Source organism: Anguilla anguilla, chromosome 9 (genome assembly GCF_013347855.1).
Source record: "Anguilla anguilla isolate fAngAng1 chromosome 9, fAngAng1.pri, whole genome shotgun sequence".
NCBI lineage: Eukaryota > Metazoa > Chordata > Actinopteri > Anguilliformes > Anguillidae > Anguilla > Anguilla anguilla.
Window position 1 is genome coordinate 41,273,861 of NC_049209.1, and position 23,532 is coordinate 41,297,392.

General features: G+C 42.9%; 2 protein-coding genes across 2 annotated transcripts in view; both read left to right on the plus strand.

Annotated features, from left to right (window-relative positions):
- The window catches only part of LOC118236781 (mastermind-like protein 2), an 88,633-nt gene extending 75,812 nt beyond the window's left edge, over nucleotides 1–12,821 (plus strand). The window contains exons 3-5 of the mRNA XM_035435407.1: nucleotides 3,656–3,820; nucleotides 4,224–4,335; nucleotides 9,842–12,821. Of these exons, the coding sequence (XP_035291298.1) occupies nucleotides 3,656–3,820; nucleotides 4,224–4,335; nucleotides 9,842–10,734 (1,170 nt within the window). The 3' untranslated portion in view covers nucleotides 10,735–12,821. The remainder of the gene's footprint in view (nucleotides 1–3,655; nucleotides 3,821–4,223; nucleotides 4,336–9,841) is intronic.
- A 1,161-nt stretch (nucleotides 12,822–13,982) lies between these two features.
- Nucleotides 13,983–22,050, plus strand: tmem123 (transmembrane protein 123). Its single transcript, XM_035435413.1, has 4 exons — nucleotides 13,983–14,340; nucleotides 18,080–18,304; nucleotides 18,734–18,887; nucleotides 21,438–22,050. The coding sequence occupies exons 1-4, from the start codon at nucleotides 14,265–14,267 to the stop codon at nucleotides 21,460–21,462; spliced, it is 480 nt and encodes a 159-aa protein (XP_035291304.1). The 5' UTR covers nucleotides 13,983–14,264; the 3' UTR covers nucleotides 21,463–22,050.
- The last annotated feature ends 1,482 nt before the right edge of the window (nucleotides 22,051–23,532 follow it).

Consider the following 23,532-nt stretch of genomic DNA (forward strand, 5'->3'; position numbering starts at 1 on the left):
GATGGAGAAAACCAAATGGGACAAAATCAGTTGGCTCTTGGAAATTAAAGCATGGTGAAAAATTATTTTTGGGAAGAATTGCCCATCTGTCTTACCTCAAAATCGTGCCTGTGCATCATGGCCTTAATGCCTGTGAAAGCAATGACAATCAACATTAATGGAATTAAACTAATATCCCACCCACTTATCAAAATCCCTGTTGGGTACAAATAAAGTGGTGCATTAATACTGACAAACCCATGCTGCTATAGGTACTGCTGTGCTACTCTTAGCCATTGAAAATATAATAGAATTAATGTAAAATCTAAAGACTGCATAAACTAGGACTGTGTTACATTAGTTTATGCCAAAAGCTGGTGTCTATCAAAGCATAAAATTGGTATACACCGAGTGTAGATGTCAAGTTAGACACAATGATGTAGCCAGATCGGCTGTACTTAGGCATGACCTAAGCCTGTTCATGAGGCAGGAAAACCCCTGGTATTGAGTGAGGAGAGAAGAAGAGTTCTGTGGAGAGGACTGATTAATGTGAATTAATGTTTAAAAACACTGTTTTCTTGTCACATACAAATTCCCAATTTGTAATATTGATCTGTGAGTTTCTCACAGGCCAGCAAATGCCTTTTTATTCCCAAAGCAGACTTAACAATTTTCAATAACGCGGGGCCAGTAATTGGGCTTTGACAGCTATTAGGCAAAAGTAAGTCCATGTTGTGTGTTAGGCACTGAACCATAAAAAGGGACAAAGTGCCAATACTCTCTCTGACTAATTACTAAAAAAAATTAAATATTAATGAAGCCACTGACGCAACATGCAAGCAAGTCTCTTAAGTGCCCACAAAGTCTTCACTCCTCAAATAATATAAGGATGTGTCATTTATCAGATGTGGTTTGGGTCTAAATACTGGGCTTAAGTTACTGGGACGGCAGTTATGCCATCCGCCAAGTCACAGTTTGGCAGAGCAAGCCCCATACCTCACAATACAGCCACAAACTTGGGTTATTTTGCGTTTTCACCTTTTTTTTCCTGCCAATTTCGTAATCACAAATGCTCCAGTCAAACAATCTATAATTTTCTCCATTGCCATTTAGGTACATCAGCTAATAACAGCATCTCATGAAAGTAATCTGATGAAAGTAGCCAACTGCAGGAGACAAGGATAAAATTGACATATAATGATGTGCATGTGGTGCTATTTCATCCAATAGAACATGTTTTTAAAGCTTTGTGGTTGCCATTTTTTGTGAAAGCTAACTTGCGTGCTAGCTAATAATAGACAAAAAATTTAAACTAATGGAAAACTCTTTTATATTTCTGAAATGCATTCTCTATCATTTGATCCCTTCATAATATCATTTCATGACTATGAGTATTTAAACTAATGGGGCGGCATAGCTCAGGAGGTAAGACCGATTGTCTAGCAGTCGGAGGGTTGCCGGTTCAAACCCCGCCCTGGGCATGTCGAAGTGTCCTTGAGCAAGACACCTAACCCCTAACTGCTCTGGCGAATGAGAGGCATAAATTGTAAAGCGCTTTGGATAAAAGCGCTATATAAATGCAGTCCATTATATTTGACCGAGTTTAACATTAGCTAGCTTGCTAATAGTACCTGCTGTCACTGACCGAGTCAACAGAGTGAGTGCAACGTTAGTGAAGACGGCACTGAAATGAGCTACCAAAATCTGCATTGCGATTAGGTCCAGTAAGTACTGGGCATATGGGAACTAGTGCCATAGTGCTATCGGGTTTCGGTACCCAATCCTATTCATAACTCTACATGACAGCTATATGACTGCAAGGTAGGCCCTAAAACCTCAGACTACTATTGCAGGCTTTGCCCAGCCAGGGCCTGCAGCTGGATACTGTTGGAGCCATTTCACAAGTTACAAGCAACAATCAAAATGAAGCATACAGGCAAGATAAATGACAGTCAGTTTGACTGATCATGGCCATTTAAGTCAGTAATTATTTATAACTTTCATTTGCTTATGCAATACAACTATTAAAACTATATCAGATCGTTCAATATATATGTTTAGGAAAAGTCACGAAGGGGGGTCATATGGATTTCATGAAGGCAGGTTTATTGATTTTCTTAAAGTGAGAACGGTCAAATTGAGTGTTAACTACTTTTAACTAGGCTACCGTAGTTACCTTGCAAAAGCCACATTCTGAAATTAATGGTAGCTAACCCTATAGATCATCTACCACATACAACAATTAGTAGGTCTATTGTGTATACAAGAACCCATTAAAAACACTTACGGTAATCCATTTAAAAATATGATAGACACATTCATTTATTTGTAATTTCTGGTAAAGAAAAAATTACTGAATCCACGCCTGTGTGTATGTCACTCTCTGGATTTAATTATCTTAATTTCATACATAGATCCGGCCTTGTCATCAATAATAGTAATATGATTCATGATGTTATTTTCATATTCATGATGTGCTTTTCATACACCCAAATCACTGAATGCAGACAACTGTTTAAACATATAGTGTAGTCATTTGTACTATTAGTAAGTGTAACACAGCTGAATTGAAGATTATTTACACTATAAATGACTGGCATTTGACATTTTCATGTGACACAAAGTTTGAATGAACTTTATTGCTTTGCAATAGCGCTTGTTTAATTTGTATGAGATAAGATAGCCAATATTGTTTGCTGTAATGCATAATTTTGATAACAATACTTTTAACGGGTTTAGATTATGCAAATTTGAATTAATGACTTACAGACAGGGCTTTGTATTATATGAGTAACGTGTTATTTTGTGATGTGAAAACATTTTTGTTGATATGCCTTTTACAGTAAAAAATTATCTGTATTCCAAATTATAACTCCTAATTAAACAGTGAAACTGCCCAAGCCTCATAACCCTATCTGCTGCATACATAGAATTCAATATCCCATATTCAATATTTATGACATCAGAACAGAATAAATAGCTTTATAAAAGTGTGTTTTTATATTAGCCATTTTTACATATATTATCTTATCATTTCAAACTTTTTTGAAGGTGCACGCTTCATGGCTTGCGTCTGTGTTGTTGAACAGCACCGCCCTCTGGTGGAAATTTCATGAGTTGCACCAGTTGAGTTTGAACTCTTGCTGAAAATCAGTGATACTCAAATCTGGACCTCAAGGCCTGTAGAACTACTAGTTTTCTTATCTACCTGATAGTTCATTGATCAAGTGATCAATTATTGATTGATTAAGAGAAGGAAATACTGATAGACATACAAATAGAAATTATTAACAAAGCACATCCCCTGGATGTTATCTCACACCAGTATTAACTTGGTCAGGCTCATAGTACTATGCAGTGAACCTGGTCAGGTCATAGTACTATAAGGGAAACCTCAGGTCAAAGTACTAGCCATTCTAAAACAGTATTGGTTAATAAAAAAGATACACTAAAACTGAAATTATCACCCAAAATAAAGGACTTATCCCTTTACATTGGTCAAGCTCATAGTACCATACGGTTAACATGGTTAACCTCTATTACTGTTAGGTTAGCCTGGTCAGGCTTGAAGTAATTTTCTATAAGGTTAATCTTGTCAAGCTTATAAGTAGGCTAACGAACAAGTTCCACTGTGTATAATTGTACCATGTGTATGATGTTTTTTTTCAATCGTTAGGCCCTGCCTCCTGGGTCTCGCCTTCCGTCCAATATGAGCTTTGGGAGCAGGTTGACCCAGGCACAGCAGTCCCCTGCAACTGCCAGCAACCAGCCAAAGGTCCTTGGCAAGAACCAGGCAATGCAGAGACAACTGGCTCTACAACAGCAGATCGTCCCTGACTCGGTGAGCATTCAATACGTGCAGTAATGCCACCAAATCAACCATGGAACATGTGTATTGCTACATACGGTTATCTCTGTACTTCTGTTTGCTTGCTCATTTTGCAACAACCGGTGGAAGCTGGTCTGTATGGAGGACACCAAACCTGCAGTCAATCAATCAATCAACAAATAAACAAAGAAAATACAAAAATATTGATAGAAAACCAGAAACAAATTAATTTTGATATTATGTTTATTTATATATTTTATTTATTTATTCCCAAATGGGGGGGGGGGGGGGGTGCTGAAATTAAAAATTGCGAACCCATCAGGAATCAGTTTATCCTATTCATCTTCTTATTTCCTACTTCTCTGTTTTCACCAGAATCCCTTACCCGATGTGTGCATTTTGTGTTGCATTTCAGGACAAAATAAATCCACAAGATCAGCTCAGCCGTCATTTAACCAGACCCCCACCAGATTATAAACAGCCAAGAAGAAATATGGTGGGAGTGCAACAAGCTAATCTTTACAAAGGTATGGATTTTCATTGTCAAAACCTTCTGTTTGTATATATGTAACGCATGTATATATACATATATTACACATTACGTATGTTAATCACTACGTATGTAATTCATAAAGGATTATGCAGACTTTTTTAGATGGAAACAATGTCTTACCTCTCTGGCATTCTCTGGCATTGTGTCAGTGTCACGGTACGGGTGCTGGGACCCAGGCGCAGAGTGGAAAAAAAAAACACAAAACTCAAAAGGGAGAAAATTAACAAAGACTTTACTAACGACAGGAACAAACAGGGAACAGACAAGGCCACAATGGGCTAAAACACAAACTCAAAAAATAATCTAATGAAACAGAAAACAGGAACTCAAAAACACAGACAGGGCAGAACACGGGAAGGGAGAGCACAAGGGAAGGTCAAACGAAACACAAGTCAGGAATAAAATACAGGCAGGTACAAACGGTTTGTAACAAATAGAATTTGGGAACAAACACAAGAAGGCAGGTACATGAAAGTCAGGAACAAACACAAGCAGGGTAGAACACGGGAAGGCAGAGCACAAGGGAAGGTCAAACAAAAACACAGTCAGGCACAAAATACAAGCAGGTACATACGGTTTGCAACATTGGAAACAAACACAAGCAGGCAGGTACATGTACGTCAGGTAACAAACACAAACGGGTAAAAGAACGCAGGCAGGTATAAATGGTCTGAACATACATGGGTAACAAACACAAGGCAGAACAAACGCAAGGAACCAGCACCCGAGTCAAGGGAACAGAGAACTTAAATAGACAAGGGGTAACAAGACACAGGTGAACTCAAAACAATCAAACCAGAAGGAGGGGATAACAAGACACAGGTGGGAACAATGATGGGATAACGAGACAATGAAACAATCATACAATTAACAGGGGGGGAGCAGGACACAAAACAGAAGTGCCGCCATCTGGCGGCCCAACAGGGGAAACACAGACAGGAAAACAGGACCATGACAGTACCCCCCCCCCCAAGGGACGGCTCCTGACGTCCCAGGAGGCCGACCCGGGGAGGGAGTCAACAGAGGGTGGGGGCTAGAGACAGGACTCAGACAGGAACAGGGACTGGACACAGAACTGGGGCAGAAACAGGACTGGACTGGACAGGACAAGACTCAGGGCTGGACTGGACAGGACAGGAACAAGACAAGAACAAGACTCGGGGCTGGACTGGGCAGGACAGGAACAAAACAAGAACAAGACTCGGGGCTGGACTGGGCAGGACAGGAACAAAACAAGAACAAGACTCGGGGCTGGAGGGGAACTCGGGGCTGGAGGGGAACTCGGGGCTGGACGGGAACTCGGGGCTGGACGGGAACTCGGGGCTGGAAACAGGACTCAGGGCAGAAACAGGACTGGACAGGAACAGGACTGGACACAGGACTCAGGGCAGAAACAGGACTGGACAGGAACAGGACGGGACTCAGGACTGGGACGGGGGAACAGGACTCGGGACTGGACTCGAACGGGGGAACAGGACTCGGGACTGGACTCGGACGGGGGAACAGGACTCGGGACTGGACTCGGACGGGGGAACAGGACGACGGGGGAAAACAGAACACAGGAAAACTTGGGACAAAACTCAGGAACTAGGAAAACAGGGCGACACGGGGAGACTCAGGGCTGGGCAGGACCCGGGCGACACGGGGGAAACTCAGGGCCCGCATATCGGGCAACTCGGGGGAAACTCAGGGCCCGCACATCAGGCGACTCGGGGGAAACTCAGGGCCCGCACATCGGGCGACTCGGGGGAAACTCAGGGCCCGCACATCGGGCGACTCGGGGGAAACTCAGGGCCCGCACTCGGGCGACAGGGGGACTCAGGAAACCAGGGGGAACTCAGGAAACCAGGGGGGACTTGGACAGGGGCAAGGCAGACATACAGGACTGGACTGGGGCGAGGTGGACACAGGACAGCAACGAGACGGGGCACGACAACACTGGACTGGGTTGGACAAGACTGAGGGGGAAACAGACTGCCAGATACTGGCACAATAGGGAGACCTAAAAAGACAGACACAGGGACAAGCAGGCGGGGAGGCACACGGCGACACCGATGGACACACAAAGGGACAAGTAGACAGGGAAGGCGAGGAGGGAACCCAACAACTGACATAGGGACTGACACACAGGCAAACAAGACAAAACACACGCGGACTGGCACACAGACAGACAGGCAGACAGGCGGGCAAACACGTTGGCCGATGGGCTGACGGCCTGGGGGGCAGACAAACAGGCCAACAAACTGGCTGACACACATACGGGTAGACTAACAGACAAACAGGCGGGCAGACAATTAGACAGGGGGGCCGGGGAACACACGGACACACAGTTGGGAGGACAGACACCAAAGGGAGAATGGACACCAGGGGGAGCGACGAGACCGGGGGAGGGACGACCACTGGGGGGAGCGACGAGACCGGGGGAGGGACGACCACTGGGGGGAGCGACGAGACCGGGGGAGGGACGACCACTGGGGGGAGCGACGAGACCGGGGGAAGGACGAACCCTGGAGGACGGGGGAACACTAGAGGACGGGGGAACACTAGGGGGAAAACGGACACTGGGGGGCGTGAGAACACTAGGGGAAGCACGAATGCCAGGGGGAGCACGAACGCCAGGGGAAGCACGAACGCCAGGGGAAGCACGAACGCCAGGGGAAGCACGAACGCCAGGGGAAGCACGAACACCAGGGGGCAAGGTGTTGACACTAGGGGGAGCGAGAACACTAGGGAAAGAACGGACACTGGGGGGCGCGAGAACACTAGGGGGAGCGAGAACACTAGGGAAAGAACGGACACTGGGGGGCGCGAGAACACTAGGGAAAGAATGGACACTGGGGGGTGCGAGAACACTAGGGGGAGCAAGAACGCCAGGGGAAGCACGAACGCCAGGGGAAGCACGAACGCCAGGGGGCAAGGTGTGGACACTAGGGGGAGGGAGAACACTAGGGAAAGAACGGACACTGGGGGGCGCGAGAACAATAGGAGGAGCACGAACGCCAGGGGGAGCACGAACGCCAGGGGGCAAGGTGTGGACACTAGGGAGAGCAAGAACACTAGGGGAAGAACGGACACTGGGGGGCGCGAGAACAATAGGAGGAGCACGAATGCTAGGGGGAGAACGAACGCCAGGGGGAGAACGAACGCTAGGGGGCAAGGCAGGTGGCTTAGCCTGCGGGGCGGCCAGAGCAGTCTGCGGCGGACCCTGCGGGACAACAGATGGGACCGTTGTCCTCTCCGGGGCTCTGGACGGCTCCGGAGGCCCCCCCGGGACTCGAGGCGGCTGCGGAGGCCCCCCTGGGGCTTGAGGCGGCTCCGGAGGCCCCCCCGGGGCTTGAGGCGCAAGTAAAGCCCGAAACTTGGGTGTAGCAGGCGGCCTCCGCGGAAGGGTCAGAGCAGGCAGGGCCTCCGGGGCTGGAGGCGGCTCTGGGGGCCTCTCCGGGGCTCGAGGCGGCTCTGGGGGCCTCTCCGGGGCTCGAGGCGGCTCTGGGGGCCTCGAGGCGGCTCTGGGGGCCTCTCCGGGGCTCGAGGCGGCTCTGGGGGCCTCTCCGGGGCTCGAGGCGGCTCTGGGAGCCTCTCCGGGGCTCGAGGCGGATCTGGGAGCCTCTCCGGGACTTGAGGCAGAGCAGGCCGTGAAGGCCGCTCCGGGACTCGGGGCAGAGCAGGCCGTGAAGGCCGCTCCGGGACTCGGGGCAGAGCAGGCCGTGAAGGTCCCTCCGGCATCCGGGGCAGAGTAGAACGTGAAGGTCCCTCCGGCACCCGGGGCAGAGCAGGCCGTGAAGGCCCCTCCAGGACTTGGGGTGGAGCAGGCCGAGGGCCCTGCCGTCTGGGCTGGGCAGGGGACAGGAACACAGACCACAGCTGTAGGGAACCCGGCTGGGTAGCCGGACGGGACCGGCGGGACCCCCGCGGGCCGGACCCCGGAAAAATGGCAAGCCGAGACCCCTCAAAAGGGTCAAGATCCGCCTGCTGAGCAGCTGGAGGTCCGGCCGACCGGGAGGCAGCCCGACCACGGCGCCTCCGTGACCGCCCGCCCCGGGCACTGGGAGGCTCAAGCTCCCACCACCCCGATGGCATGTTAAACAATAAAAAAAAAAAAATTTTTTTTAAATTAATAAATAAATAAAAAATAAAAAAAAACTCTGCTGGGTCCCACACTGGCTGGTTCCTTCTGTCACGGTACGGGTGCTGGGACCCAGGCGCAGAGTGGAAAAAAAAAAACACAAAACTCAAAAGGGAGAAAATTAACAAAGACTTTACTAACGACAGGTGAACAAACAGGGAACAGACAAGGCCACAATGGGCTAAAACACAAACTCAAAAAATAATCTAATGAAACAGAAAACAGGAACTCAAAAACACAGACAGGGCAGAACACGGGAAGGGAGAGCACAAGGGAAGGTCAAACGAAACACAAGTCAGGAATAAAATACAGGCAGGTACAAACGGTTTGTAACAAATAGAATTTGGGAACAAACACAAGAAGGCAGGTACATGAAAGTCAGGAACAAACACAAGCAGGGTAGAACACGGGAAGGCAGAGCACAAGGGAAGGTCAAACAAAAACACAGTCAGGCACAAAATACAAGCAGGTACATACGGTTTGCAACATTGGAAACAAACACAAGCAGGCAGGTACATGTACGTCAGGTAACAAACACAAACAGGTAAAAGAACGCAGGCAGGTATAAATGGTCTGAACATACATGGGTAACAAACACAAGGCAGAACAAACGCAAGGAACCAGCACCCGAGTCAAGGGAACAGAGAACTTAAATAGACAAGGGGTAACAAGACACAGGTGAACTCAAAAAACAATCAAACCAGAAGGAGGGGATAACAAGACACAGGTGGGAACAATGATGGGATAACGAGACAATGAAACAATCATACAATTAACAGGGGGGGAGCAGGACACAAAACAGAAGTGCCGCCATCTGGCGGCCCAACAGGGGAAACACAGACAGGAAAACAGGACCATGACAGTCAGTAGTTGATTTCACATTTATCTTTTCACATACTGTATGTTTGATCATCAGTGTCAGTCCTATAGTTCTGTTCAATTCAGGCAATTCAGAAAAGCAATTCTAATTAATTCATCATTCATTCAAAGAATAGAACTGTATGTGATGAATTCAGTAGTGCCTGACAAAGGTACACATGCAAAAGCATGTGAATTTTTTTATTTATGTATTAAGGCCAGTTATGTTCAAAGTTTCTACTGGTTTTATTTTCTTGCAGAACCCCCAGTCATTGTGTGATCTATTTTAAGAGACTATACAGTAAATTTTCTCTGATGATTGATCTCTGTTTCTATGCAATCAGCCTCCAATATGTAAAACAATACTGTTTTCCGATCTATATGATAACACGTTAACTCACTGCACATGGTTTGTTGGGTCTAAATTGGTTACTGTTTTAACGGTACAGACTACTGTATATATATTTCTTACTGTAAAACAATATGTTCACTTGTTTAGGAAGCGGACTGCCTCTCAGCATGAACTCGTCCCAGGCACCGACGAGTACCATGTCCAGCCAGAGTGCCCTACAGACCAGCTCCTGCCACGTTCCTACTGGCCAAGGCACCAAGATGACCGCCGCGCCCAATGACAGACGATTTGCAAGCAGGCCGGATCCTTCACAGGGAAGGTATAGCATCCAGACTGTCAACCAGCTCCAACAACTTGGCAACCAGAACCCAGTCGGTCCAAACCACAACAGCATGGGGTTTCCAGGGCCCGGTATTCTGGGCGGGGCTTTTGGGTCGGGCCCTGGGTCAAATGGCCAAAATATAAGACCTCCAGGGGGCCAGGAAACCGCTGGAATGCCTCGGCAGAGACTGATGAGCATGCTCACAGGCAACAATAATGTGGGGGCACCCCTAAACTGGGGGCAAGGCTCTAAACAGACCCCTCTGGGCCTGAGGAGATTCCCTGGCCCCCTCCTGAACCTACCACACTCAGGCGCTTGCAACATACGTGGACCTAACTTCCCCCAGAGGCCCATGGTCCCACCCAATCAGATGACACCAGACACGCCCATGCTTCCTCTAAACCAGGTCATAAATGGACATGGGGTGGGGCCCAAAATGGCCCCTCTTCCTACAGTGGCAAACCTGAATCAGAGCTCACCGACACTGGCACCGCCTTCCATGGGCACATTTGGGAACTCCTCTACCCAGAATGGCCGTGGTTACCACAGCAACCAGAGCGGTGATCTGACCTTTGACTTTCTCCAAGATGGAGACAACACGGTCCCCGGTATCAACTCGGACTCAGATTTCATTGATTCCCTGCTAAAGTCAGGACCGGGGAACGATGACTGGATGAAAGACATAAATCTGGATGAAATTCTGGGGAGTCACTCGTAAAAGGAAGCTGGGGTGGAGAGGGTGTTCAGTTCCACTGTCAGAACAACAGATTTCGGTGGATGATAAAGTGATACCTACCAGACCTGAGTCAAACATCAGTAACATTAAAAATAATTTTAACTCTTTAGATGCTAGGTAAATTTTGAAAACACAGCTGAAGATCCCTGAGAATCTCCAACAAAGCATGTCACTGAACTATTATCACCTGAACATATATAATGATGATGACTTTTTCTAAAATCGGTAATCTTCAGGAATTCTACAGGTGTCTAAAATGTTATTTGACTCAGGTCTGATACCTGTATAAATGTATGTTAGAAATGTGACATGAGATGCTGTATGGGTAAATATGGTTGCTGGCTGCACAGTGCAAACAAAAATACTTGCTTTTTATATTCTTACCTTTTGATAAAAGTTTTGAATCTTATTATTTTTAAAAATAATTTATCGTCTCTAGCAAAAGCTTGCTGCTCAAACCTGACAATTGAATACGTTAAAAAACAGACAAAATAAAAATGTGCAGTTATGCAGATACATATAGATTAACGACATCCTTTCTCTCTTGCATTCTTTTGATGAATTGGGTTCTTTCGATCCCTTGACCTGGTTAAAACCTTTGATGCCAGTATGCATTGTGAATTCTGAGATGGTCATGCTTTTAGGCACTCTGAATTTTCTAAACATTTGTGAACTTTCTGTGTATTTGCTGTATGTTTTATCATACTATCTCATTCCTACCCATTGATTTGAATGCTTTGTCACCTTGTGATTCACATACTCTTAACAAATATACAATTCATTTACTGTACCACTTGCAACAATTCTCTGTACTGTATATCTGATTTGAAATGTAAGTCATGGGTTGTATTTAAATTTTATTTTTTCATAATTGACAGAAGCATTACTGGATAAATCCAACTGGATCATTTGCAATAACCCTTCAAAAATGCATGAGACTGCTAGCCTATCAACATTTTATAACTGCTAAAAGGCATGTAATTATAAATCTCCATCAGAATATACATCTAGTACACATTATTTATTTGTCTTGTTTTGGATTTTGTTTTCTGTCTGCATTGGAACAAAAGATTCTTCCTCTGTGAGTTTTGCGCAAAAGTAACCTGACATTTTCCTGATGTCTTCCTGATACACGGTAATGTTTTTGATGATTCTGTGCCCTCTTCTATGAAATGTACAGATTGTACTACGTTTTGTACAGAAATGCAAAGTTATGTTTTGATAAGTCATATATCTTTCAGAAGATTATATTTATACTTCTGTGAATCAAATTAAGTAAATGTTATATTTTATATGGAATACTTGTCAACTACTTTTTAAAGCATTTGTTAGTGTTAATGTTGTGTATAAATGGTTCAGCCAGTTACTATGTCTATTCTGTAAAAGAGACAACTTCTGGTGGTTCAGATGTCCCTTAAATAATAGTTATCTGTATTTGTCTTCTTTACCTTATAAGTTGGGGCAACAGTTTATCAAGGTTTCTCACCTGCAGTTCAGTCATCCCTTAGCAAGAGGTCAATGGAGACTTCTTGTCAGTCAGTTATTGCATTGCCCCTACCAGTAATCTATATCAATTGACACGAGTTAAGTACAGATGATCATTTCCAGCAATGTTTGCACAATGAATGAATGAATGACACATTGGTGTCCCTTTCACACACAGCTTTCTGCACCACACTCTGACCCCTTCTTTGAATTTAAGGAGTAGGCCATCCACACCTGGAATCACAGTGCCACTTCTTGTACAATGTTTGAAAATCCCACATTTGTTAAATTTTGGGAATTTTGTAGCCCAAATGCCAATTGCGAGTGTCACAATTTGAGCATAACATGCTTAAATTACCTGGATGTGGCATCAAGCCTTTGAGGGTTTCATTGTATGCTTTTAACATTCTACGTTATCCGAGACAATGCAATTTCATTTTTAAAATCAACTTCTGAGTTTAATAGGCATCGCTTGATGATGTCCGTGACTGAGCTGTAACTTAGGGCATCAAGGTCTAATGTTGTGAGAAAGTAGTAGGGTGATGGATGTTAACAGGTTTAATAAAGAACTCTGCTAAACACAATGTGGTGGCTTTTCATTCAGTCACATCACAGTGCATTTATTCTGGCTTTACTCCACACAAAACACCGGGACAGGTCAGGCCTTTCTCCTGTTTTTTTTTTTTGTTTGTTTTTTGTTTTTACTAATTTTTACTACTATTGGTGAGACCTATGGTGAAGCGTCGGTTCGCTTACTGACATCAGCTGTGAGACAATTCAGTTCCTCTGACAATAGTCCTCACCAATAAAGGAAGGCATCTTCATTACTGCCTTACGGGACCAGCGGACAGGACAACTTTAACACAGTGCATGAAACTCAACGGACATCGATGAGGTCAGAATGTTGGGAGAGTTTCATTACAGAGGGAGGACAGGCAGCTTAAGGAAGCAGAGCAGGCAGCACAATATTACCCTCAATGTGCAGCAGAAGTGCAGATATTGTTGTGTTTGACAAAATACCGTGCTATGGGGATTTTGATCATAGCCATACACTCTAGATTTTTGTAGTGCTCTAGATATTGTTTAGTTGCACATTTTCTCCATTCTCAGCCATTGAGCAATCTCAACCCTTACATATTTTTAGGCTTTTTCTTGCTATCCTCCTTTGTTTGGTCAAGCAGTTTGGAGGCCTGGGTGATATGATGCAACTTTCACTTCTTGATCATTCAGCGGCAGCTAAATAGTACTGGGATATCCAAATACTTTGGTATTTCTGTGTTCTTGTCCTAATCAGTACCTTTTGGTAAGTTTATTTTTAACTGTATTTCCCTTAAACTGACTAGCTAACTAATGGCCCCCCAAAAAACATTTGATCCTGAAAACAGTAAGCGCTTTTGAATGGCTTGAAATTGCCATCTTCGCGACTGCACTAATTTCGAGGTACCAGAGAATGGGTTTAATACTTACGAAAGTAACGTATCCTTTTAAAGGATAATAGCTAAATATAAGTAGGCTATCTATATACTTTTAAGAATTTTAAAATTATTTTCGTTTGCTGAAACGTTAAAACGTTCCATATGCGCACATGCAGGCGTAAACGTGCTGTGGTAAAATGGACAATGAGGTAGTCCGTATAAAATACACAAATAAAATATATCTGATATCACACTGAATATAAACTGATCATTTCGTACTTCGACCAATTGTGGGTACACCTTTAACGATAGGGGTCTAAATTTGGAAGTTCTTCTTCGAAGCCCTGCCTACTCCTCATGTTCAGTCTCGAGCGCTCACCTCTTTATGAACACTGTCGCCGGGCGAAGAAAAGGGGAAATTGTCAACTCTAGCCTACCTATGATCACGTTTCTAGGGCTTTTAAAAACTCTTCCGATCCAGTTTTTAGGGTCGTGAATTTAACATATGTTTGTTTATGTACATTGCAACTGCGCGTTACATGTACTGGATACAGACTTTGAACTGTAGGATATTGATCTGTAGTCTATAACTTATATAAAGTTGCAGACGAAATGGTGTGTAAAGCGATTCAGCTCTTGGTGACATGGCCATTACTAACTTCCTGTTTGTTCGTTCTCAAATCTAGCGGTAAGTAGCCTACCTGGTGTAACGTGCCACTACAGTAGCTAACAGTACAGTGATTGTGCCTTCGTTAGGTTTTGATAATAATTAACCAGGTCTAAACGATTTGTCACGTTATCTTGTTAATGTTGTGGATGCGGAAGTTGCATGACGATGTGCAGTTTATGTCTATCTAATTATATCAACAAGTGGGAATTCATCCATATTTGGAGTATTATAGAACTACTCCCATACATCAAGCGCCGAATGCCTAGTGTTTTCCAAGGCCTGTAGATTCTAATAATACTCGATTGCAGAAGAAAAATCGTTACTTAAACACCATGTACTAAAGGTTTTCTTGAGTAGCCTAATTCTGTAGCACGAAATATAACAGCGTAATTAACTACAAATAGTCTGTTACTATAATGGTTTGCTCATTAAATACTAAGTCTATCTGCGATCAGCGCTGTTTGAACGTATTTGCATCATGTTACACTGAAATACACAGTACGCTAAATTCGCATTTCGTGTGGCGGATAAAGTGCAGTGACATGAAATTTTGTGTGTAAGCGTTCAGTTTATGCTTGTATGGCTCGAATCGTAACGGCCTATAAATTGCTACAGTCCTTTTTAACCATTCGGGCTACAGCGCCGTGGCGTCATTTTGCAAAACGTAAGGTATGCATCACATTACATTACATTTATCTGGCAGACGCTTTTATCCAAAGCGACGTACAAAAAGTGCATTTCATGGTCATGGACAACTACAAAACACAGGTTCAATAAGATACAATACTTATTTTGTACAGATATTTCTAGCCAAGAACACAGTTTAGTTCACACAGTGAACACTATTCTGACCTAACCTCTGCAGAGCCGACTAGGCAGAAGAACCAGCTACAGTATTAGGACAAATACAAATGACCAAAAAGTGCTGGGATGGGGGAACATGTAACGAGTGTCGTGAAATGGGGGGGGGGGGGGGGTGGATTTAGAGTGAAATATACAGAGTGGTGGAAGTTAGTCCAGGTATAGTCTGAAGAGTCTTCAGACCACGGCAGGAGATGGGTGGTGTGGGAGAGGTTCAAAGAGGGACAGGGAGTTCGTTCCACCACTGGGGAGCTAAGGTGGAGAAGCTCTGTGATCCCTTTCCTCAGGTGGGAGGGGGTACAAGGCGCCCTGCTGCTGCAGAGCGGAGTGGTCGAGCAGGCGTATAGGGTTGAATCATGTCTTGCAAGTAGATAGGGTCTGTCCTGTTGACTGCAGTGTAGGCGAGAGTTAAGGCTTTGAACCGGATCCTGGCAGCGACCGGTAGCCAGTGGAGTGATCGCAGCAGAGGAGTGACGTGGGAGAATTTGGGAAGGTTGTACATGAGTCTGGCAGCAGCGTTTTGGATCATCTGTAGTGGATGTATGGCACAAGCTGGCAGGCTTGCAAGGAGAGAGTTGCAGTAATCAAGGCGGGAGGTCACCATAGCCTGGACAAGCAGCTGGGTAGAGTGCGTGGTCAGGTATGGTCGAATCCTTCTGATGTTGTACAGAAGGAATCTGCAGGACCGTGATGTTGCCTTGATGTGCTTCTTGAGGTCCAGTTGGTCATCCAGGACCACCCCCAGGCTCTTAGCAGAGTGAGAGGCAGTTACTGTGGTGCCATCAACCGTGATTGAGAGCTCACGTAGTAAGGAGGTCTTCTATGGGAAGAAGAGCAGCTCAGTTTTGTTGAGGTTGAGCTTCAGGTAGTGGCTGGCCATCCAGGTGGAGATGTCAGCCAGGCAGGAAGAAGTATGCAACGTGTCACAAAATCTAGCTGCAAAAATAAATTTTAACATTTAGGCTTTTTTACTAAATCAGTGATGATCTAATAGAGATGTGGTGATTTAATACTGCAGTGGGGTAGTCATCCTAAGACAGATGTTGCATTAACACATATCTCAATTTAAAAAATGTAAATAAAAAACTATGCTGCGTTCTGAAATAGCATAGGTTACAGATGTTGGATATCCTGACGCTTGTTCAATTTCAAGTTGATGTGTCTACTCATAATTCTAATATGAGCAGTCTCGGAACCAACATCAGACCGGGCCATTCTTATGGTTACTCATACGCCAATTCATTAGAAAATAATATAAATTGCTTCCAGCAATTACTTTGACTGGACATTACATTGTCCAGTTGGGACCACAAAACGGACATGAAATTTGAAAACCAAATATTCTGGTCGAAAACTGGATGTCTGGCAACCCTACTCATTAACCAGCTGTTTCGCCTGCAAAACTTCCACTCATTGGATGTTTTCTGTTTATTCCATCATTCTCTATAAACTCTAAAGACTACTGGAGGAAAATCCCAGGATGGCAGCTGTTTTAGAGATTCTGTAACAACCACATCTGGCACCTACATTCACGGTCAAAGTCGCTTAGCTCAGGCATCTTGCCCATTCTAATGTTTGGTCGAACAACAACCTCTTCTGCATGTCTGCATACTGTTTGGAGGAGCAGGTTATTTGTGTTAATGTGTATGTGTGCTTAATGAAGTGGCCTCTGAGTGTATACAATTCACAAATGCGCATCCTCAATTTGATGTCTAAGTGTGGTAACTGGAAACTTGATTATTTTGCCTAATGCGGTAATGCTCTTCTCTCACTCTTGTAAAAATTCAGGGCAAGGGCAGGGTTCACAAAATGATAAAATATTATTGCATCCATGTTTTCTGAATCACCAATACTTCAAAGTCAAATACAAGGCTAGTGACTTCCATACACAGTATACATAAAATAATACTGTCAATACCAGATTATTGTGGAATTACACATGAAAATATGAAGACATTTTTAGTTCAAAATATGCAAAAGATGCTTAGATGGGAACCTTTGATAAGAACACTGCATGGGGTTTAGTAACTCAAAAACCACAAATCATTTGGGAAATTATCTACAGTTTATACTGATTGAAAAGTGCAAAATGAACTACTGCTTACTGTGTTTCACTGTTTTGTTCGGTTTCATAACTAACCCATAGATCAGCTTGACATATTGTATTGAGATTGCACTGGATGCTTCTTGTCAGGCAGTTCTGGCGTACCTTTCAAACACCGGAACAGGCTCCCAGCCAATGCCAAATTGACTCAGCATTTGAAAAATCCAGATTGTGTCTGTGCTGAGATCACAATGGCCGTTCATAAGCATAAAAACTATGACCAGTCTCTCCAGACAGCAGGAATTATCAGCATGTTACTTTGTCCTCTCTGAAAAAATACTGCAGTATGCCTCTCACGTACCTACAGTATTTGTTGATTCTATGAATAATGTTTTTTTTTCCTATTTTAATTTTCTATTTTGTGTCTGCCCCAGAGTCCTCACTGTATTCCATATGAATATTGCACATGCAGATAAATTTGTTGTGGTACCACTCCTTGTTAATTGTTTTCACTGGCGCATGATTTGGACTGTACAGAGGTTTCCAGTGTCAAGGGAAGATGTTATAATTGTGTGATCAGTGGATCACTCTCAGTCACATCCACCTTATTAGAAGCCAAAGCAAAAGTCAGCTTGAGATTTTATTCCAATTATTTTGAAGTTTAAAACATGATGCCAGCTTTCAGCCTTGTAATTCCTTGCATTGTTTTTAAGCAGCAAAGTTAACAACATTTTTTCTTATTTATAGAATGCAAGATGTTGGGAAGGGATCTGTGTTTAATATTCTAAACTCCAAATATTTTATGCTTGATTACTCTTTATAACTATTTTTGTCATTCTTTTCTATCTCAAGCAACTGCAGTTCCTCACAATGAAATCAGGGAGACCAAAACAACAGAATTATCAACTATTACACCAGCAATTGTAATCAGGACGACTGCAGAAACAAATGCTTCTTCGACTACAGTAGCGGGCCAAGTTACCAGCTCAGCTGCTTCCTCTGCATCTATCACAACCACCAGGACAATATCAACTCTGATGACAAGCACCAGTCAACCTCCTGGTTCTACAGCTACAGGTAATGCATCTACGCTTTCAAGAGTCAATGAAGGCGAGCAGTATTGGACAATATTGCGTAGTTTGAGTTTAAAGAAGCCAGAACTGCATTCAGTTAATCCAGTAGTCTTTCTGGCCATGTCAGCAAGCAAAAGTGTAGCTTTGTCTGGTTTTCATGATTGACCAGATCGTTTTGGCTCAATCAGAGCAGCCAAAGGAGATTTCCTCAAATATAAACTTGTGCATTGGATTTTGTGGCATGTGGTAGCACACCTAATATACTTTGAAGCCAGATACTCTTAAGGAACATGTGTATAAAGGCTGGGAGTAGGCCATGGTTTAAGAGTTTAAGATTGAGATTGTAGGAACAATTCCCCCATTTCAGCTGGCACAGGTCCTAATAAAAATGGTATGCTGTGCTTACAAACTCACATTTATTGTTTTGGAGCAGGTGCCACCAACGCCGCAGCCCAGACCCATACTGCCTCCACATTTGACACAGGCAGCTTCATCGGGGGCATGGTTCTGGCATTCTCCCTGACTCTTGTACTGTTCCTTGGGTACAAGTTCTTCTGTTCCAGACAGGAAGTACGCTACCGTACCATGTAAGTACTGTAGGTCTTGATGTTCTGAATGGTGTTTATGATATTAGCTTGTTTTGGTTAGTGCAGAGCTTGGCTTATACAGAGAGTGCAACATGTGGTGATATCCTCAAGTGTTAAGTAGGTAGCGTCAAGCTTCAGAGAAGCAGTATTTGCTTAATTTTGTTGCGTTCAATACTGTCAGTAGTGCAAAATATTCCTTTCAGTGTATGTTTACTGTGTTTACTATATGATGCAATTTAAAATCCCCTAAATAGAAGGCCTTGGTCAAATACATATTTTATGTTTTTTTCAATTTAGATGTTGATAAAACTTGACACACCGTAGATCCTTGAGATCCATACACTACTGGTCCAGTTTTAGTACATTTTACTCGTGTTGCACTGTTTTTGGTGAACTTTAAGCAGTTTAACTTGTGTAAATTACCTCAAATGGCACAGAAATCTAAGAAAACCTTAATTTTGGAGTTCATAAAAAAGCCATATTTAGTTAGCCTAAATGAACAAATTCTTTCCATTTTCCAACAAATGAAGTACAGTCAAGCTAGTTTGGGTCGAATTGGACAAAAAGGTCAAGGAGAAGCAACCCACAAGTGCAACAAATCTGTGGGAACTTCTACAGCCCTGTTGGTGTGAACTTTCGGAACCATATGACTGCACTTGTAGAAAAAAAAATGGCATGAATATGCTCAGCAGGTTTCAACTGTGATTGATCTAAGATTTTGATCATTTTTGTGTTAAATAAAAGGTATTCCTTTTTTAATCATTTTTCTTGAAAAGTATGTGTGTCCTAAAACTTTTGACTGGTAGTGTATGTTGATAACCAACCAATCACATGAAAAGAAGACTTTTGTTCTGAATATTGTTGAAAATGGACATTTCAACCCTAACTCAGTAGTCTAAAGGAATTATATTTGTGCAAGATTGTAAGTGTAGTGCCCTCAAATAGTATGGTAATGGTAGAGTGAAATTTGTGATTTTTGCTATATAATTAAGGCATTTGGATTTGAAATCGAAAGATGACAATAAGACAAAAGGACATTTCATGGTATTTACATGTGTGTGTTTTTGTGTACCATTTTAAAGAAATAGCTGTTTTTGTTTTGAGTACCCCCATTTTCAGCTATGCACAATTAGGTTAACAGATCAACTTAAGTCAATCAAAGCCATAAAGTAATGTTTGGTTGTGCAGCCCTTAATTGCATTAACTGCATAAAGTCTATGACCCATTGACATCCCCAAATGTTTCGTATCCTCTTTGGAAGAGCCTTTTCGGGCCTTCACTGCAGCCACTTTCGGTTGATCTTTGTTTTGGAGGGTTTTGGTCTCCATTCTCCTCTTCAGCAAGTGAAATGCATGCTTGATTGGATTTGAATGCTTTGTTGCATAGGCAGTGTGTTTGGAGTCATTGTCTTGCTGCAGGATGAAGCGGCAGCCAATGAAGTTGGAGGAATTTCTTAGTACACAGCCAGACAAAGTCTGTCTGTACACTTCCAGATCAAATGCACTGCTGCCATCCTCTTTTATATAATCAATAAAGACAAGTGAGTCTGTTCCAGAACCAGCCACGCATTCCCTAGCCATAACACTACTGTACCTCCTCCCCCTATATTTGAAAGATGAGGGAAGGGGCTTTCAATTATTGGCTGTTCTTTCCTTTCTCCACATATTTGGGTTTCCATCACCTTGTTCAAGGTTTATCTTGGTCTCATTTGTCCATAACGCTCTGTTCCAGAACTCTTCTGGCTCATCTCTGTAATTCTCATCTGGTGATTTTTGCTGCTGATGAGAGGTTTGCATCTTGAAGTGTAGTCTCTATAATTCTGCTCTCAAGTTTTCTGCATATGGTGGTTTGTGATATTCTCACTCTCGCCACTCTCAACTGCCGATGATGTCACTGACCATTGTTTTAGGATTTTTTCTTAAAAGCGCTTAGGATTATTCTGTCATCAGCTGTAGTTGTCTTTTTTGGCCTACCCGAATAGTAAGTCCACCTGTGGTTCCTTTCTTATTCAAGACTTTCCAAACTGCTATACTTGATTTACCCAGTTTCTGTGCTGTCGTTCTCAATGAATTTTTATTTGTTTACAGATTGTTTTTCAGCCATAGTTAGTTCTCTTGTCATGTCAGAGCTGCCCAGTGCTGTTCTTGGTGGCCTACTGTCCTCATTCAACAGCCAGAGATCTCATTGAGCTTCTAACTAATAGAATGGGGTGTGCCAAATTAGGGTTGAGATGCAAACCTACAGATCTCCAGGAACAGGGTTGGTGTATGCCTCTGCCTCCAAATGAAATCTCCACAGATGAAAACAAAAGCTTTAACCAGGACTAGATACTCACTACTCCTTTATGTGGGAACAATCCATGCAAAAGGAAACACCTGATCTCAAGTCAAAATCCCTTACGTATATAACAAATATAACCAATAACAAACCTTTACCATACTATTGGAGGACACTGTATTTCAAATAAATGATTTTACACAGGCCAGAACCTATCAAGCTCTGCTTAAAGTAACATTTATCTCACCATGAGTTGTTGTTCTTTTCCCCCAGTGAGGAACATGATGCTATAATTTAAGAAGGGAATGGAGAAGATCCTATGTTGGGTAGGTCTGAAGGTAGACCATTTCAAGGAGTTCATGGAAATGCCATTTTTTGTCAAAATATGAACATAGACGGTTTTTTAACTTTGAACTATTGTGAAGGGAAAACCCTGTCTCAGTGGTAAACCTTTGTAAAGCCTGTTTCAAACCTGACTGAAAGCAATAATTTTAATGAGGCAGAGCTGGTCCTGAGTTTCCCCAAAACCCTTTGTAATGCACAGGGAAAAATCATTTTTACTGGAGTTTTGGAAAGTATATTGAAATACTGTATCTGTTACATTTTACTGAAAAATGCTGCCCCTGTGCACATAATTTCTCATTGATTAGTTGTGTTACTGCACAGTGTTGTATTGTTGGGTGGAAATCTTGATAATTTTTAAATGTGGGACAATCACAGAGATTGCAATTTTAATAGGAAAAGAAAGAAGTTATTTTCATCCTATTAGAAGAGTGATGGAGGAATACCTTTAACAATCAATTGTGCACAAATGTTATAATCTCAGCTTTTCAGTGGGTTCTATATTTTTGTACTGAAATAAATAAAAATGTGAATTCTGTCAGTTTATTGATTTGGTAGTATTCAGTTTCACTGTAAACATGGCTAATTTATTTAAAGACATAGTCTATTACATAATACTGTATAACTTAATTGTTCATCTGCAACCTGGTGTAACGAGTTTTGAAAAACCAGTCCATGCAAGATATGAATCAGTTTTATAAAACAAGTGTTTGCTACAGCTAAAGCTTTTCTACAAGTAGTTTGGCAACCAGAGCATGTGAGCAGAGGATGTAATTTGACCGGAGTGTGGAGCATCGGTCTGATCTCTCGCTCTCAACTTTGTGCATGAGCAGACAGAAAAGCCAGCCCAGTAGTCCTGCGCTGCTTTCCCATTTTCCAAACTCCTACCCCATAACAAGCAATTATTTTTAATATTTTCGCTAGGAGGCCGACAAACAAGTGCACTTTCAAAAGAATTAATAAGCCATAGAATATTTTTTTGTGAATAGACAAGCCTGAGTTAAATGATGCTTTAAAACAAAGAAGAAAAACAAACGGAGCGTATTTTGAACGATACCTTTTCGTTTGTGAGCAGCAAGCGATTTGGGGGCAGAGCTGTGAAAAGGACATGGAGCGAAGCGCAAACACACTCTAATGAACAAAGAGCAGCATTCCCTACTACTCCACTTCACTCACATGCTCGGGTGGCAATACTTTCTTTGAATGGCCTTACATAAGAGGTACATAGCTCCTTCATAGGCACTATATAAACATGAATAAATTCTTAGACCATTAATGAAGGTAGGTGTGCCGTTTCCAGTTATACAGCCAGTGACATACACAATACGTATGGTTATTGACTTAGCATTTATACATATCTGCGTACTGCACTAGTCAACTTGCCCAACTAAAACTGAACAATACACAAAGCAGCAAAAATATGTAATTTTGATCATTAATTTAAACTGCATGTTTTATTTGCAGTGAATTTGTTAACATGCCCCTTACATGGACCTTGCCAAAAGATGCCTTAACTAACAAGCACATGTTTTTTGTCTTCATACTACAGTAATGCAGACAGCAGTTTGCTTAGTTTGAGTACGGCTGTGGTTCATTCATGTTTGAGCTGAAAATGTGAACTGCTTCACTTGTGCTTGGACCTGGCAACTGCTACTTGAAAGCAGATTTAGAATAGTTTTCTTAATATTTAACACACAGTCTTGGACAAGCCACACTCCACATAAACCATTACTGCTAGCAGAATCTCTCAAGATCCTGGATATCCTTGGGGTTCTGCTTGTAGATTGCCCTTTTCAATTAAGATTTATAGATTTTTTAAAAAGAAGACCACACTCTGTATAAAAGAGTGGGAATGGTAATCCCTTATAAAGTTAGGATACTTACAGGGGAAACCTGATCCTAGATTCACACACTGAATATGGGTCCCAATTTGAAAGTCCAGTTTGTAAAAGACAGAAGGGCACATTTTGCCCTTTGGTTTCCGGATGTGGACTACAAAGCATAAATGCATTTCCATCTGTAAATG

Excerpts from the sequence above, each read along its gene's own strand:
- tmem123 (XM_035435413.1), top strand. The coding sequence starts at position 14,265 with ATGGTGTGTAAAGCGATTCAGCTCTTGGTGACATGGCCATTACTAACT. Across the intron at positions 18,305-18,733 it reads TCCTGGTTCTACAGCTACAG|GTGCCACCAACGCCGCAGCC; the intron begins GTAATGCATCTA and ends GTTTTGGAGCAG. Across the intron at positions 18,888-21,437 it reads GAAGTACGCTACCGTACCAT|TGAGGAACATGATGCTATAA; the intron begins GTAAGTACTGTA and ends CTTTTCCCCCAG.